General features: G+C 39.0%; 1 protein-coding gene across 1 annotated transcript; it reads left to right on the top strand.

The window, feature by feature from the left end:
* The first annotated feature begins 909 nt into the window (after positions 1 to 909).
* On the top strand, positions 910 to 18,563 carry Droj2 (DnaJ heat shock protein family (Hsp40) member A4-like). Its single transcript, XM_087352452.1, has 8 exons — positions 910 to 1,104; positions 4,998 to 5,160; positions 8,088 to 8,400; positions 9,335 to 9,519; positions 10,823 to 10,977; positions 11,570 to 11,688; positions 16,335 to 16,500; positions 17,666 to 18,563. The coding sequence occupies exons 2-8, from the start codon at positions 5,029 to 5,031 to the stop codon at positions 17,814 to 17,816; spliced, it is 1,221 nt and encodes a 406-aa protein (XP_087208578.1). The 5' UTR covers positions 910 to 1,104; positions 4,998 to 5,028; the 3' UTR covers positions 17,817 to 18,563.
* Positions 18,564 to 18,770: the final 207 nt, after the last annotated feature.

Raw genomic sequence — 18,770 nt, 5'->3', positions numbered from 1 at the left:
GAAAAACCTGTCTTTCCTTACAACTTATTGGCCGTGTGCCATCCTGAATTCCACAGTTTTATGTGTACAGTTTTAAATGGGTGATTAAATAACTTTGTGCATAAAATTAATTTTTAAATTGTTTAGCATTTGAAAGTTTATTGCAGTGATGTTGCTCCATTTGAATTTCAGGACTTGACCAATAACGCAAATGCAACAGTTGCCAACTTGGATTTAATTTTGAAATGGTTCACTCTGAGATTCTTCTTCATGAAGACATCTGTTTTATCGAAAGGCCTCATATATTTGCAGGCTGTTTTTACCCTGTTGAGTGAACAGGGATATGTCATGTCTGAGTATGAGGCCTCATCATTCATTCCATATCTGATTCTGAAGGTCAGACATTCAGTAATTTGTTTAAATTATCTCCTGGAAAATTTTTACATTCCTACAGCTTCAGCTTGCAGTTTAGTGAAATAATATCAGTGTTTGTGGGTACGTAATTGTTTTTGAGATCACACAAATCTGATTGAACTTCTTGTAAAGTAGGGCGATATTAACCAATGTCGTCGGCTCTTGGTGTAGCGACGCCAGCATTGAAATCCATTTTTAGTTTGTCAGAAATGAAATCCGTGGTTGAGATATGTCGGTCTACATTCAAAATTCTCTTGCCTGCCTAATAAATCTGATATCAGGACTGCTAAAACGCGATTGCTCTCATTAATGGGAAACGAAACACATATACAGAACATTTTTGTGCCATCTTGCGATCTGCTATAGAAATTCATTATGAATTTGTGTAGGTGGCGAGTGCCATCTATCGAAGATTTTATGAAGTGCTAAGTCACTCTTTGGGCTGACTAACCAGTTTTACTTTGTTGTTGTGGTGCTAATGGTCAGTAGAAGAACTAGTCTGATGTCGTTGGTATTACTGCTTATGACGTTGGGACTATATTCTTGTATAATTGGCTGGTTCTCTTCGAAGGTCAGGAAATTTCTAGAAGTTGCTGAGTTGCAAGTATTTAATAAAGTCCACATTGCTAAAGTAGTGGTTTGAGAGAAATCTGGATTTAACCTGGGAAGTTTAAAGTAAAGTGGTTTTACTTGCAAAAACAAAAAATCAAGGTAAGAAATTACTGCCTCATGTGAAATCGATTCTACTGAGTGTTGAAATTTCACTATATTGTTTTATTGCACATTGTCAGTGCTCGTGGGTATGTCTTTTTCTTAAAATTTACTATTCGGACAAGTGGAATTATTCCCAAGATCTATTGTTGGAAACATTACATTATGTTAGCAAAAGGCGTGCATTATGAATCGGTTACTGGAATGGGTTTCATAAGTGGAGAAACATCTAGAAGCGTTGCTGTTAAATTCGATCTGTATGAAATTAAAATCGGACGGAGTTCAAGGACAGTGTGAATCTATAATTAACAAAGGAAAATGTAATATTGGCGATTAATGCTAACCTTAAACAAGAAATAGTATTTCCTACGAACGTGGCGTTAAATTTTTCTGTATGGTGTTAACGAAATGTAATTGGAGCTATTTAAAGAGAGGGTAGTATATATATTTTGAGATTTAGAGCTATGTAACAGCATATCTTATCACGTTGTGTGTATTGTGATTACAACTGAATTAATTCACACAGTGTATGAAGATATATTTTCGTTCGATTTTTTTTGTTTACAATGTAAAAATGTAATACCTCAGAAAACAGAAGAAGTTCAGATTTTTGTGAAAGTTGAAAAATATGTAAAATTTTGGATTCTATCACCTTTAAAGTTCGCCGATACTTCAGTGGTAACAAGTCACTGACTTTCTTTACATACATTGCTTAGATTGGAATTTTATCCAAGAATTGCTAGGAATGTTAAAAGCCATCACAAAACTTAGAAGTGTTCTATCTTCCAAAATTCTCAAAGCATTCTTACTGCCCATCTGACCCACATGCATGGCTTGCTAGATTGTAACCCGCTGGATACCCTGTGTCAGCTGTTTAAAGTTGCAGTGGTGCTGTTTTATAGTGTCTATAGTGTTAATAGTTGTTGGTTTGCTTACTCTGTATTCTAATACACTACACGGTATGCAAAGTTTTAAGATTATTTGTTAGTTCCAGTGTTTATTTGCCAAAACTTCCTGTGAATTCACAAGGATACCCCTTCAGATTAATGTTCTTTTGCCTGCTGTTGGTGTCCTTAGAAATTATGAATACAAAGGTATTTCAGTGTAATTAGCAGTGTATCTCAATGTTCCTGTATCAAAAGTCAGACTCGGTATATTAAAGCAGCGGATTAAACTTTGAATCCAAAGCCTATCTGATTACACTAAGTAATTCACTGAGTGTTAGAAGTGGTTATGACACGTCCTGCTGAAGATGTCCTAACCACATGTATTACTTTCATAATTACACCTTCTGCTTTAAGATAAAATGAGAGAGCTTAGCCTTATTTTAAATGTATAAGATAAACTTCTAAAATGAGGTTTATCTGTCTCTTTTATGATAATGTTTAGACCAAGGTATCTGATACACCACATAAAGAACATTGAGTGCTGTTAGTTTCTTGAAATGTTTTGTCAGTGAGAAATATTTGGATTTTGTAACTCAAATAAGTCTTTCCCATGAAACAACAAACATTTTTGAGAATGTAAGAGCAGTTCTTATGTGCATTACCTATCCCTTTACAAAGGACAAAAAACATTCATAAATTGAAGGATGTACTTTGATAACATCAACTGTTCAATTTTTGTGGCTTCTTGCTTAGTTTGACCACCCACTTTCGTTTTCAGTTATGAAATCAAACTATTAAAAGTGGCCCCACCATTAGCAGTAATTACAGAACAGATCTTCAATAATTTTACCATTGGATTTATACTGTATGAATGCAAGAAAATGAACACTTGAAACACCAGTACTTCGTCTGTTCTTAACATGAACTAGGTCTCTATTTTAATGTTTTTTGACGTTATTATGTCTATACGGAAGGGTCGTTCGGCAAAAAAGCGTAACGAAGTTGTGTAAGATCCATATCAACAATGTGTAAATATGGACTGACAACAATGGTCAGCTTTTATATGAACTCCTGCATGCATTGTTATGTTACCTAAGAAACTAATTGTTGCATCATTTGTTTACTCGGCATTGTTGTGTTACATTACTGCCGTCAACAATCCGCTTTCGTTATTGCGGAAAGAGCTGAGCTGTGAATCGCTCGTAGAAGAAGTGCGTCATAGACTAGATAATTTTATGCGGGTAAAAACGTTTTAGAATATCACAAGTACTTATCTTATATAAGAATTATTACATTACATTACATTATAGAGACGTATTTACGTCAGATTCTCCGGAACTGTGGTTCCACTGTCAACTTTTGTAAGTATTGTTAATTAAACCAAATTACCAAATTGCAAGTTCTGTTGTCGCTCACAACATTCTGGATGCAAGTTTTTAGTAGCAGGTTAGGTTTAGTTTCTGTGTTTTGTATGTGACTTTCCTGTCTTTGCTGTCAGTAAGGGCTCTTGATATGAACCAAGCATTTTCAGTATCTTTGCCATTTTGTTTCTTCATTGATATCTCTCGCTTAACTTTTGCTGTCACTTCAAACTCAAAACAGTACCACCTTGTCCAAGATTGATCAGTTACTAAACATTTTAAATTTGGCTGCTGTGAGAGCCTCACTCTCAGACATTGTCCCAGAAATACACGAGGTTATGTCCACTGATCGTGTAAGTATACCCAACTTAGCATGATGGTGCTGTCACAGTCGTAGGAAATTGATAGTGATTCTACTGGTCGTGGAAAAACACATTTTGTCTCGAGCAGTGCACCATGTGAAAAAAAAAATGATGATCTTTATCTATAAGAAAATCTTAAAACAAAAAAAAACTTACGCTGTGGGCATGGACAAGACTTCACTGAGACATTATGAGAGTCTCATGATGGTCACTTATGCTCCAGTTGGTTTTTGTATGTCATTTTTTATCTCTACCCTCTTCTAATAAAGGTGAACTACATGTGGTAAGGGATAAATTAAGTGTGAAGTTTAGACACCACTGGCTTCAGACATGTGCGGTAGGAGGGGCCACCTGTATTCAATGGCTTATGTTAACAGCTGCTCAGAGTGACGTTCTAAAACATTCAAGCACATTCCACGCTTGCCTGAAATTCTGTGTTATCAAGATGGCTGTTGCATTGTGTAGTCTTGTAGAAATTGACTGGTGTTTCAAGGGTGCTTCCCGCATCAGGCTGCCGTTAGAACCCAAAATCTCACATTTTTTGCACATTCAGATTACCTTCCATGATTTCTGGAGTAATATTCCAGATTTTCATCTGTAAAGTATCTGAAGTGCATGGATTATTTCTCTAGGTGTTGTTTTAAGTTGCCCTTAATTATTGCAAAGATTTGTAATTGGGGAGCATGATGGCCAGATCCTGTACTGATTCATCTGATACAGTCATCGTCCAAATTTTTGCAGTGTATGCTGGCGCATTGTTCAGTACCGTCCCTCACAATGGTTTGACGCAAACCCAAAGTATTCTCAGGGCTGCCTGGTCACAGCAGGTCGGTATTGTTTTGAAGAACTGAATTAAACAGTTCCACCAGCAGCGGAATTGTCGCATTGTCACGCACGACTAATTGTATGCTGAATGGATGATCGGTAAATCATGGCTGTCATGTTCCCTACATTAATGGGTTGAAATTTAAAATGTTCATCTAATAATCACAGAAGGTGAAATGGGCTTTAATGACATTTTTCCAGTTCGATCGTACAGTGGCAGTAGTGAATTTTTAATGCTAGAGGGACTGCCCATTGGCTGGAATCACTGTTTTTACAGGTGGTAGTAAGGCTACAGATGAAAGAGTGGAGTGTTCTGTTTAAGAAAAGGAGTTCAGGCAGATAACATTCACGCCATTAATGAGAATAATTCACATTCTTATGACTTTATTTTCAAGACGTGCATAGCGTTACATTACACGTGAATGCAGTGATTAGATTTGTCGCCTATTAATTTGCAGTTCTCGGATAACAAAGGACAGGCGATTGAAGATGGTGAAAGAGACGACCTATTATGATGTGTTAGGAGTGAAACCCAGTTGTACTACTGAAGAATTGAAGAAAGCCTACAGGAAGTTGGCGTTAAAATATCATCCTGACAAGAATCCTAATGAGGGAGAAAAGGTAATGTAGATGTTGTATTCAGCGTACATGCAGGGAAGACTGGTATTCTATTGAACTTTTAATGAAATAAAGCTCTTGTCATTTGCGATCAACTTGTTATTGGAGCTAGTTTTGTAGCACTAAGAAGTAGAGACATACTGAGTCTGCAGTAGGAAGAATTTTTAATGTTATGCTGGCTAGATACTTGGTAACAAAGTGTGTCTTTGCAAATGAGTTCAAGTATAACAGGGCCTTCGTCTATAGGAGAATGGGGCACTATAAGTTCTCTTATTATTTGCTTGTCCTGACAGTATCACAGACCACTGCTCCCCCGTATTTATAAGCATATTTCTTTATCCTACATGCAAAAGTTGAAGCATCAGCAATTTCAGAGTATGAAGGAGCTTCGTGTTCAGCTAGTGAATGAAAAAGTGTGACTGAAACATTGAAATGTAGTGAACAGAACAGGTTTTCTGGTAACAGTGGACCAAGTCCAGAAATAGAACTGATTGGATCAAGAAGTGTGTTTGCTGGTAGTGTCCAGGACTGTCACAGGATTGAATGGTGGCAATCACTTGTTGCAGATTTCAAGTATCTAGGATTTTCTGTTTGTGTATAATTTTGTGGTCTGTGATATTTGCTTTTGTGTATCTGGCTTTTAAATTGGTATTCACACTGACAGAGTTGATGGATTTTGCACCAAGAGATTCACATTTAGGGGGAGCAGAGCTTCCACGTTACCATTATCGTGAATCCTTTTATCACACTTTTTTTGTTTAATTTTTTTTTAAAGTTTCACGAAGGAACAGCGAACATTGGAAGCTTTGTTGAATGTTAACAGTGGCTACAGTTTTACATTAGGCCTTTGTCTTCTTATGCTTGGTGTTTTTCATCAGTGTTGACACATACTTACTACCATTGGGAAAGGATAGCTGTGCTTTCAAGCAGCGAGAATGATTAGATCTTTCCTCTGTGTAACAGTTAGCTACAGTAATAGCAGTTACATTTGTCCACACAATAAAATCGTTACTGTGTGTGCTACATGAGATTGTGATAATACCAAATATCTCCTGGTAGGTGGTCCTTCCAACAACAGGCAGCTGTGCTAACCGCAGTTATCCTGTGAGATTGTGTTGGAAGTTTCCAATTTAAGATCTGACATTTTCTGACCGAGCGTAAAATACGTCTGTACAGAAACACTCGCCTGCTGCTACCGAGTGTAGTGTTTGAGTTGGAACTTTGCGTCGCTGGTAGAGGATAGATCAATAGTTCACTAAGTTCTGTTAATGTTAAAAATTTATTTTTATTTCGTAAGTAGCATTATAGTGATGTCTCAGACAAATCAATTGAGATGCTTTGAAATTAAATTGTAAATATAAACAAATGTTAACTAAATTTAAAGTATTTTTTGATCTAATTTTCTAACTTGGACAAAAGGAACTTGTGGTGAGAGCCAAAATGGATTCATTTATAGAAGTAATTTTTCATGACTTGTATTAGGTGGTTGATAACCAGACCATACCTTGAAGCTGACTCTTGCATCGAAACATGCCTCTGTGAGATCAGAATATATAAAAATTAGTTGAGTGATAGCATATTGATCATTATTATGAAAATCCACTGCTAGATGACACAGTATCGAATGATTTACCAAGTTCATTCAGCTGTGAGTCGGTCAGTTTACTTGCATAGCCATCCTCACATAGGAGGAATTATTATTATTATTTTTTATTTATTTAGTGACGCGCATCGAATGTTTTTAGACTTGGTCTTTCGAAGTGTTAGAACTTTCTCTAACACGCAGTTTGTTAAAATGAAGTCAGCACTGTAGTGAACGCTTTTGATTCAGGCTGTAGTCTGTAATTTCATTCATTTTTTTGACCTTTAAAGACAGAATTTATTATAGAAATAATTAATAAAATTAGGAGTCTAAAAATTATTACTTAGTTTATGTTTTATTTTTGGCAATACATGGTTGAATGACATTTGCATAATTATAATCAGGGAAGTGGTCAAGATTTCATCCAGCATTGCGATTGCCAACTCAACACACAGTTGTCATGCAAATATTTATCACTAGTTTAAATTGCTTCTCTTGCCACTGATGTCAACCAACGAGCTTCACAAATGTCATTAGGTAGGCAGTGTTGCTAAAAGGGGTACCTAGGTAGTAGGCCTTCGGCACAGTATCGAGCAGTGTCAAGGCTTGCAGGTAAGTAGCTCACTCCCTGTTGCAAGAGTTTGGAGAGAGAAAAAGCTTCTGAACTAGCTATTTCTTTCAGCCGTGAAAATTTGAAGTGGCCTGATGGACTAGAGTAGGCATTCGCAGGGTCTGGAAGATTTCCAGAGTGCTGCCCTCAACCAGCTACGCGTAGAGCTTGCAATCTCAGTGCCGGATAAAATCTTGACCTCTTAATAATAAGTTGAAGACTTTTAGTTTTTTAATGACTAATTTTTATAAAAATCTTATTGAGCATTCTTAATCATTCTTGAGGATGCAACTTCATTTCTGATAAAGGTGTCATAATGTACTTCCCTTCTTCCATTGTAGAACTGAAAATGCAGTATAAAGTTGCTTATGAGTAGGAATTGGGCTTCATTAGATTTTGTTTAAAGCCAAGTTAGCGTAGTCAGTAATGTGACTGGCTGTTAGCTGAATGAGTGGGGTTCAATTTTTGGTACTGGAAGGGATTTGCTTCTCACCTCGTAGTCGAGACTGGTTGAGGGGTCGTATCCATTTGATACTTGAAGCTACTGCCCAGGGTCAAGAGGCTGTGGTGTGAAGGTGGTCACTTGCATCCCATGTAAGTGCAGAGTTCTAGATCTCTCTCTCTCCTATATCTTGTGGCATAATTTTTAAGTACAGGCACAACTATACCCTTTTTAGGTACTGAGTGAAGTTCTCGGCCTTCAGAATTCTTATATGGTTGTATTTTTCCTTTCAACAGTTCAAGCAGATTTCGCAAGCCTATGAAGTTTTATCGAATCCAGATAAACGACGCATTTATGACCAAGGAGGAGAGCAGGCCCTTAAGGAGGGTGGAATGGGAGGAAATGGTTTCTCATCCCCAATGGACATCTTTGATATGTTCTTCGGGCAAGCATTTGGTTCAGGTGGGCGTGGTTCCAGAGGTGGTGGTAGGCGAGAAAGACGTGGGAAGGACGTTATTCATCAGCTGAGCGTGTCTTTAGAAGAAGTGTACAAGGGTGCTGTGCGAAAGTTGGCCCTTCAAAAGAATGTTATCTGTGATAAATGTGAAGGTAAGATATAAAATAATCTACTTCGGTTTCTTACAGTGTGGGATTGGTGGTACGTAATTAATTTGTAACGTGCTTGCTTGTGGGAGTTCTCAGAAGGCTAGACTCTTAAAGTTTACCATGAGCAGAAACTATGGTAATTTCAGAAAATGTGTATTAATGTTGTGGGAAATGTAAATTTTAAAACTAAAAAGTAACATGGGAACAGTGATATTTCCCAATCTATTTTTAACGCTAACAGACTAAAGTAATTTTTGAGTGAGATCTTGGAAATTGAACTCTGCATTCTCTGATTATTTTTGAAAGGGAAAAACATTTTGAATAAAAATCAGTAAGTAAGGAGTAGCAACATTTTTCCTTTAGCCTTGAGTCACTCTGAATATCAGTAAATTCCATTTGTAGGTCTGTTGACGTGACATCAGTTTCCATTGGGAACGTAAAAACGTTTTATTAGTGTTTCTCCTGATTTGAAGTCAGAAAATCTGTCATTAAATTCTGCAGTTATTGTCCTGATGCGGTTTTTATATTTCACGCAATTACACACCCCAGTTCAATTTGTCTCAGCTAAGGCTGGAAAGTGAGCTTTCAATTGGTGCTCCTCCCACAAGACAAGTTTTATCTGTAAGTCATTAAAGGGAATGTGAAGTACCACCTGCAGCAATGAACGCTAACTCAGTCTGCCTGAACGTGAGCCATCTCACACTACATAATCTTTCTTGAATTTTGTTTTCACTAGCTATATATTTTTTTTTTTCAAGCTGTGTTATACACATTCTTGATTGTTTCATTTTCCAGTCCAAAAACAACTGCATGCTGTAGACAAGTAAATACAGTAATAATGTAGTGTGCATTTATTCTCAGATTTAATGATTTAATGAAAACTCGTACCTACACGTTGAACTTAAGTTAACCCTCTGAGTTCGTGTGACTGCTACAGGTCGGGGTGGTAAGAAGGGTGCAGTTGAGCCTTGCCCATCATGCAGAGGAACTGGGATGCAAGTTCAGATACAACAGCTTGGTCCAGGCATGATCCAGCAGATTCAGTCCATGTGTGGAGAATGTCGTGGGCAGGGAGAGAGGATCAACCCTAAGGATCGCTGCAAGACGTGTCAGGGAAGGAAGGTACGTCTTCTCAATATGCAGGTTTTCTTAAATGCTTTCAGTGTATGTTGGATTAATAAGGTTGAAGCCTTTTCGTATTATTATCGATGCACGCGTGAGGTACGGCAACTGCTCTAGGTCTGTACGATAGAACTCGGGGCCTTCCCAAAGTTACGCAAGACTCGTCTTATAGACACGACTTTGATATGATGAATGCCTCGAATGACATCCAGTTATGACAGTCTGTCAACAGTTACATAATGGATACTGTTAACTAAGCGACTGTAATGGGTAAACTCCGTTTCTTTAGATTATGGTAGTGTGTGCTGCCACCACTGACCCTGTGGCCAGAAGAGTGCCCTCATCTAAGTTACAGATTTAGCCTTATAAGGATGAATAATAATTATATGTACCACCAACTTTAATGTTCAGTAAATTTTGCAGAGTGTATTAATTTCTTTCATATTATTTTCACAATAAACTTAAATTGTTTCCTTAACCTCTTAATACAGTAAAAGCTGATCTTATATGTCATCTGTTGAAGAAATTATCAGCTCTTATGAGCTGCTGTTTTCACGAGGATAAAGGGGAGACACAAACTTGTGATGTCCTCGTATAGGGCATGTGTAATTCAGACATCCGCTGATGTCATACAGGAGGAACAAGGCCAGTTTGTGAAATTGGATGGTCCAGCCTTGAGTTGTGATCGTACACGCAAAAACCGCATCCAGTATGTAGACACATTATTAGATCAGGAAAGTCGGAGAAATGTTGGGGGGGAGGGTAAGTATTTATGATCTGGATTATTCAGAAACATTTGCCTGTTCAAACCTATGAAAGTAAGAGTGATGATGCTAGAAGTGAGAGTGGCGATGAGTGGGAAGTAGAGCATTTATCATCATCAAACTTTTTGTGGATAGACACAAATTCCCTTACAAAGTAAAAGTGAAGAGTTTTTTAATATGCATGGGCCACAAATTTTCAAAACATTTTTGACGGTCAACTTGTGGAACTGATTGTGATGTAGACAGATCTGTACGTACGTGGTACGAATTTAGGGTCGCTGTCTAGTGTCGGAAAATGGGAACACGTGGCCGTGGTCGTTGCACTTTTCATGTTGATGGTAATAAAAAATCCACAGTCTGATAATATTTTGACAAAAACCGGCCTCTCGAGACTCCATTTTTCCCCCGGAAACAATCATAACTTACCCTTGTCCATTAAACCAAAATATAAGGAGAAAAACGCTCGTCTTGTAGGATGTGGGGGCAAGGGACGGAAGCCAAACGTAATGTGCAAAGATGGACTTGTAATTCGTTTACAGACTATTCGAGATCGTAAGATCCTGGAGGTACATGTGGACAAAGGTATGGTGGATGGACAGAAGATTACTTTTGGTGGGGAAGGAGACCAAGAACCAGGTCTTGAGCCAGGAGACATAATCATCGTCTTGGATGAGAAAGAACACGACTTGTACAAGTGAGTATGTTGCATTGTAATAATATAATAAAGAGGAAGCTAAATGTAAATGACTTCAGTTTTTTAGGAGTAAATGCTCACTGCTTATTCCCTTGTCACATGCTCAGAGGTCTCTTGTCTGTTGTCACCTCTCTGCCATGTTGTGGTTTGTATTTGGTGCTCCATTTATGTTTTGGCTGTGAAACAGATTGCTTTTCCACTGATCCGTTCAATGACAACGTACGGAGTTGCCAGTCTTCTGGTGAAGAGAGTCTACCAACAGCAACTTGAAGTAGCAGTGCATTTTATTGATGAATATCTTGTAGTAGCTTGAGGGGTGTCCAGTGTGATGCTGTTTTCTGATATTCATGAGTGAGGACCTTGGAAATTGATTTATGGCACGGTATTGGCCTCCAGGTGCTTGTTTGTAGATTTATGTGAAGTTTTAAAGGAGAAATTGCTTACTTCGAGTGCAGTTGATTTTTACATTATTTTGATATAAGTTGTGAAAAAGGTGTTTGATTGAAATTAGTGCATCGTCTCTGTTAGCTTCTGCCTCCCCTGACTTCTGAATACAGAAAATCTGTATGATGTTTAATATCTTTATTTTCAGACGATCCGGTAATGATCTCATTATGCGTTTGAACATTGAATTGGTCGAGGCACTTTGTGGTTTCCAGAGAGTAATAAAGACCCTCGATGATAGGGATCTTGTCATCACAGCCATTCCTGGTGAGTTATGCTTTTCAAAGAATTGCCTTCGATGTGTGAGGCGGCATTACGTCATCAAGAACAGTTATTTACATGGACTTTGGTTCCAGTGGTGCCACTGCTATGCATGTTCTGTTTGTTTTCCACACAGCATTGTAATATAATTGCATTCTATCCATAATGAGGTAACACCCTATTATGACCAGTCTGTTTTCGTGAACATTTTATGCATGGTCAGTTTTCCAGACTTGTAGAATTATATGTGGCACTACCGTTATTGAGTCAGCTAGAACACATTTCTGTTGCCAGTGGTCGCTGTTAAATGTAAAGTACCCATTTAATTGCGACAGCCACATGGGAATAATTGGGGTAAAGAGTCAATTTGTGTACAGAGAATTGGAATGTTCATCCACTTTAGCAGTGACCAGACAAGTAAAAGTGAAGGCGGTAGTGCTGCAGTTTGCCTTGTTTTGCGCTAGTCGCAACTAGGCCGATTATTAACCGATATTTACCCGAAGAGAGCAACGGGTAAAATTGTGCTTTTTGTAAATTTTAGTCTTTACATTTTTTAAACAAATGATTCTGAATAGCGCGGTGGCAAGCGTTCCTTGAATTTAGTCTACTCTTAGTTTCCTCGTGAATGTGATTTTGATTTGTTGGCGTCATTCCGACCCAAATATTTGAGCTTGTTCAAAATAACTATTAGCTGCCTTTTGTTCTGTAGTCTTTTTATGGGACATGAACTGTGTTTAGGTCTAGACCACCTTCATTACAAACGTGTAGTAGAAATTCTGTTATTCTTTATGATATTTGAGTCGTGGAAACATCGCACGCGTTTAAAGGTTGTGTCGCTGGTTTTAAACGGTAATGGATACCGTGTTATAGAAGTGGCACAGGTGGAAGGTAATTTACAAATAAGCTGTTCTGCGGTTGAGTCATGCATTTAGTAAGAGCTTTTATAACTTTGTACATATGAAGGTGGCTCTTCTGGGGCGTAGTACCGTGACTGATATTTCAGAGGAGCTTACTGCATTTAGCTGCTCTGAAATGTTTGTCAGTATCTACCGCACTACACGTTGCTGTATCGGGAAGGACAGTCGTTCACATGGACCTTGGGGTGGAAACCTCACACCTCGGATCTCAAGTTTATAACTTCTGAATAAAGCCAGTAAGTTGGAAGTAAGGGTCATCTTTAATCTGTTGAACTTTGACTGTATTTGAATGCCACGGGATTGCATGTAGGATGTTTAAGTCGCAACAGGCATTGTTAAAGAAATATAATTTTTGTGAGTTGTTTCATATGTAAAACATTTGTTCGTACCTGACACCAGATGTGATCATTATCAGAAATGGTAGTAATGAAGTTATTCAGTTGAGTAGTTCTGCCATTGTCTTCTAGAAACTGAGCTAATTTGAGCTTCTGATTCAGTATATTCTACTGAGAGGTTAAAGAAATGAGTGGCAAGACAACATTTGATCTGATTTGTCAATCTAACTTTTATATTTATGGTAGTCCATCACGGAAGCTGGCTTTGTCTTTCCGCGGACTCAAGTGACAACTGGAACTTTAATGGAACACATGCATATGAATGCACAGACAGCAGATCAACGTGGCAGGCATGTCTATAAACATCTTTGTATTGCCATGTTAGAAGTATCTGAGGTAACTTCCAGTAACTTTGAAGCTTTTGTCCATCTAGAAGTTGAGTGCCATGCTGCAAGGATCCATTTACACGCTCGGGAACAATGCGTGCTCCATTCTACTGCTAGGTCTCAGTGCGTACTTCATGGTTGTCATCCACTGGTTTTAAAGCTGCTGGAAGGGCAACCTTGAATGCCCAATCAATGACATGAAGATTGCAAAAGCTGTATTATCCCACCAGGATTATGTGAAGATTGGAATCCTCACTAATTTTTGCTTTTCCCCTTTGTCATTTGAGTGTGAACGGTGTCTAAAACCGACATGGCACGCTTGTGCCATTCTTCTTCCTCCATCTCCCATGGCTCTACAGCCCAGCGTGGGTCTTTGCCACCTGCTCTCAAGAGTTTTCTTGGTCTTTGAAGTGTGCATTTATGAGTAGTGAGTGACCAGTCCACGGCCTCTGCACATTTTCTACTCAATCCTAATTTGTCTACTAGAGCCATCTAGTAGTGAATCAGGAGAGACTTGGTGAGAAATGGCCACTGAATTTTGCTCACGAAACATCTCGTTCACGCTCGTAAGGTTCTGTTACATGCCATAAATCTACGACGTGGGACGCCGGCTTTACTTCCCCTCCGAAGGAAGTTGTGCTATGGATTTTTATCACCTTCCATCGACCTCAGCTGGGTTTGAACCCATGAACCTTGGGTCCAGTGGCAAGCACGTGACGTTTTGTGCCATTCCCAAACACTATTCTATTCATCAAATTTATGACCTACAGGTCTTTTTTCATGTTTCTCTGCATGTTGATATTTATTACTGTAACACAGAAACAGACAAACTGAGTGTCTGTGATTTCATATTGTGAATTTTGCATTTTCTTTTGCTCTCAGAAGCCACCAGCAGTTACAATTGAAATGGCTGTCTTCTGGGTTGTTGCACTGTGCAGTCTGGTAGAAGTTAACCATTATTTCAGGGGTCATTGGTAAACTTCTACCAGACTGCACGGTGCAACAACCCAGAAGACAGCTATCTTTGTACTTATCAACGTGAGAACCTCTAGTCCTACAATCACACCATCTCATTGACTTAGAATGAGTGAGCAGGTCAGTTTCATTACAAAATACAGCCTGCAACAGCGAATGCCAACTCTGTCCGCCTGAACTCGAGACATCTCATTCTACATAATATTTTTAAAATCTTTTTTAACCTGCCTATATTTGGTTTGTTTTGAAGCATGTTGTACACAAATGCTTGATTTTTTAACTTTTAAGTTCAAGACAAGGGTGTATGTTATACACTAGTAAATGTGGTATCTCTTTAGTCAGTTTGTATTTTAGGTTGTTGATCAGGTGAAGTATATCCTTTGGAGAAGTGTTTTGAGCAAGATGTAAGTTCAGATTTGTTCCTGTCTGTTGCAATGTAGGTTGGACCAAAACCTATTCGACAACTTTGATCAGATACCGCGAAAATACAGAGAGTCATAATAAAATTAAATAATATGTAGTTTGAGGAAACACTTCAAGTCTAATGGTGAATTAGTGTCTTAGTTGCCAGGTGGCAGCGCAGGCTGAGATGGCGCCTTCTTCGGGTCTGCGTGCTCTGTGATTTGGTTTCATGAAACAGAATTCCAAACCAAACCACACAGCGGACGAATATATTACAGGCGATTTGAGCAGGATTCATTCCTAGCCCAGACTTGAGAAATGCCAGTAATTAATTACAGTTGCCTAACACAACTGTCAGAATTTTTATGTAAGTGACTGAATGAATGAAGTGCATTGCTGTAGGTGCTGAATGACAAAAGTATACGGCAAAATGCCATTCCATGCGGAGGAGGATAATTTGGTGTGAACACACTCTGGATATGGGGCACTGAGCTGCTAATAAAGGTGTTGGAGCACCAGTATCACGGTCCAAAGGTTACTGCCGTGCGTGCCATCAGCAATTCTTCATGGAATCGCCTGTGTCGAGTGTTGTGCCTGGATAAACAAACCTGAAGAATTGTAAAATATAAACCTTGTTGCAGGGATGTATGATGAGCTGGAAGAAAATGTTCATCTGTGATTGATGACAGTCCTAAAGGTGATGCAGTAGCACTGTGACTTCCGTTTAGAGGTCTGGTCCTGTCTTTATGCAGTGTTTCTTGATCCCTCCATCTTAGAGATCTGACTGACAGCTCCTGGGGCTGTTACCTTATATTGCCAATTTGCTGTTGTGTTGGGTTGAGCACCTCACAGGAGAGGGCATCAACCAGATTGGCCTTGGATAACAAGGCTGTGGCCTCTTAACATTTTATTGTAGTTTGTAACAGTGGCGCTTGTCACAAGGTCATGCCCTCTTGCCAGTGGACAGCACATGACAACTTTGTCAGTTTATCAGCGTAATGGTTTGAGGTTGGTGGTGTTTCCTGAAGCAGATAAGAGCAGCGAGGCCCACCACCTTTGTGAAGGCCAACAGCTTCTCATCCTCATAATGCCAGGCCAATTACTGGTTCTCGAGACGGTCCAGTGTCGTTTAATTGTGGCTGCACATCACATAGCTGATACAAGAGGGAATTTGTTGAATGGCTGTGAGCTGTTTGAGGTCACATAACTTAAGAATGATACAAGTTAAATGCTTATATACTTGCCGTCATCAAATCGCATGCTTCAAAGCTATGGAAGGGCTGTGCCCCCCAACTCTCGTGGGTAAAGAGTACAGAGTTGCTACGTTTGCTATGTTCCTTGTCTGAAATGTATCCACTCTTTGAGACAAATCTACGGATAGAGCATTCATGACGGATGTTGTATGCAATAAAGTGATAACTTTTAACTTATATGGCATAATAAAACAACATTTATCCTTTTGAACGTGAAATTAACAATGAAACACAAAGAACTGTAACATATGAACCGTCTTTCTGCAGCGATGTAGGATGTCATACAAGAATGTGGTACGATTCTTTCTGATATTTGCTGTGTTGATGATGATGATGATACACATGTTAACTGTCTGAAGAAAAGTTATTTACACTTTGTTGCAGGTGAAGTGACCAAACATGGTGATGTAAAGTGTATTATTAATGAGGGCATGCCTCAGTACAAGAACCCCTTTGAGAAGGGACGTCTCATCATTCAGTTCCTAGTGAACTTCCCAACAACTTTGCCCCCAGAATTGATTCCTCAGCTAGAGAACTGTCTACCACCCAGGTAAGGAATACTTCATAGTTCGTAGTATTGCAGACCTGGGTCTGTACGTCAGGCCCCCTGACTTTTAAAAGATTCAGATGGGGTGTGATGCAGTAGGTTAAGACTAATTTTGTTACAAAGTGCCTGTTAAACAAACTTTACTTCGTGAAATGATTTCATAGGTTTTCGTATTGCACTGGAGAAACGGCCCTAGTTGTATTCTTAGAAGTTATAGGGCCCCCAGAATTATGTGTGCTCTCCCGTTGTCACCATCTCATCCTCCCCTTGTGAGAACCTCTTTTGTCTCACTCCTTGGCAGCATAATTATTACTAACTCCTGCTTCACTGCCAGGGATCTTCTCCACAGTTTCAAGAGCATATTTCTGACTTGTGCATCTTTACGGTGAGCTGAGAAATGATACATGAGCGTACTCTTCTCACTCTCTCTGTATACGCAACTCCAGGTGCAAAGCCGAAGCCATGATTAATGCATACCTACATAGTACTCTTGTCAGCAAGCTGTTGGCTTGCCCGTGCCCTCATGACAATGCTGCTGAATGGGGACTGCGGTGTAATCGACTGCAATTACGCTGAAGCTCTGTGGGCCTATGCATGTGCACTTAGGGTTCGGAGTGATGGGCATTTACTTCCGTGGTGGTTCGCAACCTTGCTGATGGTGTAAGACTAGCCATTTGGTTCTGAATTGCCAGTGAGGTTCAGAACAATAATCACGTAGATGTTACCGAGAGGTCCCTGTGCCACCATTAGTATAACACATCGTGATATCACGGATGCTAGAATTCATAGTGGCACAGTTACATGGGTTCTAGATGATGCACATTCAATGGTTTCCTTTCCATTCAGTCCTGCCAACCACAGAATGGTTTCAGAATATTTGCATACACTTCTGATTAAGAGGTGTTCACCGTAGCCCTTCTCAGCATGTCGACCACAGTCTGTTGCCAGTCATTCACATGGTAGAATTCTTGAGGTCTGCTCACGGACAGTAAGCCGACCTCAGACAGCAACGCCTAAAACATCTTTAGTATTGTTTCAAGCATTTCCTTGGGTACTGATTGGGACATTATCATCTGTATTAGGCACTCGTCTGCTCCTGCCCTGACTACGACAGCACCGTTGACAGTGACATTAAATGATGCATAAATGAATGCTCTTTCCTTTCCAGACCCGAGACGATGATTCCGGACAGTGCAGAGGAATGCCTGTTAGTGGAACTGGATCCAGAGCAGGAAGCTAGGCGACGTGAGTATAAGAATGCGTATGATGAAGATGAAGCTGGTCATGGACCCAGTAGGGTACAATGTGCCACACACTAGGTGTCATCATCATCCTTTCTAAGGTGAATGTGAGTTACAGAAATGGAAATTGAAGTAGAGAGAAAATGAGTGCGCTTTTCATACAGTCAACTTTTGGCAGTGGTTCATCTCATCCTATTAGTAGTTTGTTGGTATGGATGGCTATGAAACGTAGTAGCTACCTAAATGTGTATGTAGCTTCGGGCACTGCTCAAGGCATTGATGTCATTGCACTCTTTTTAATTATTCTAACATGAAATATTTTTTGCTCGTTGCTGACCTGCTCTAAAATTATGCTCTAATGTAGCTGATAAACTTTTTTCTAGTAAATTTCAGTAAAATAATGGTCACAATGTTTGAAGTAGGAATCAAGTTAGAGAATGTATTTCCATTTCTTGATGGTTTAGTCAGTACACATTTGTTTTGTTTTGTCTATTTATTGTAACAGAATTCCTGTTAAAGGAATCATTCATTCGTAACCTCTGTACAATTCCATGTCGAGGCCTGAAACTTTAATTATGCATAAATATGTTATAGCTGTGTTTCTGAAAATTGTTGTTTTAGTTATTTGTCATCAACTTATGTTTTATGAAATGTAATTAGCTATTCCATGTTGTGGGTCCAACAAGAGCCATTCTGTTGTACTGTGTAATTTGATTTTGTTGGTCATATGATTCACAGAGAATGCAGTTTGTATGTATTGTCTGGAAAACATTGTATACTTCATTTTAAGGCTTAAATATTAGAAAATAAACAGTTGACTCTTAAGCATTTTTTAAAGGTCTTAGTGTTGATTACCAGTGTTTTTTCTGCTGAAAATTTGAACTTGACTCATTCACTTGGGTGGAGCTGTAGCATTATGGAGTTCAAAGCAGAGTTCTTGGTACTCGATTGACTTGCTGTTTGAAAATAGTCTGACATTTCAGTTGTAATATCACTATTATAGTTACCATCAGGGACAAATTAGATATCGTG

Source organism: Zootermopsis nevadensis, unplaced genomic scaffold, assembly GCF_977971745.1.
Source record: "Zootermopsis nevadensis isolate Lab colony 2312 unplaced genomic scaffold, Znev_1.0 Znev_ptg000021l, whole genome shotgun sequence".
Classification (NCBI taxonomy): Eukaryota; Metazoa; Arthropoda; class Insecta; order Blattodea; family Termopsidae; genus Zootermopsis; species Zootermopsis nevadensis.
This window is presented reverse-complemented; position numbering and strand designations above follow the sequence as displayed.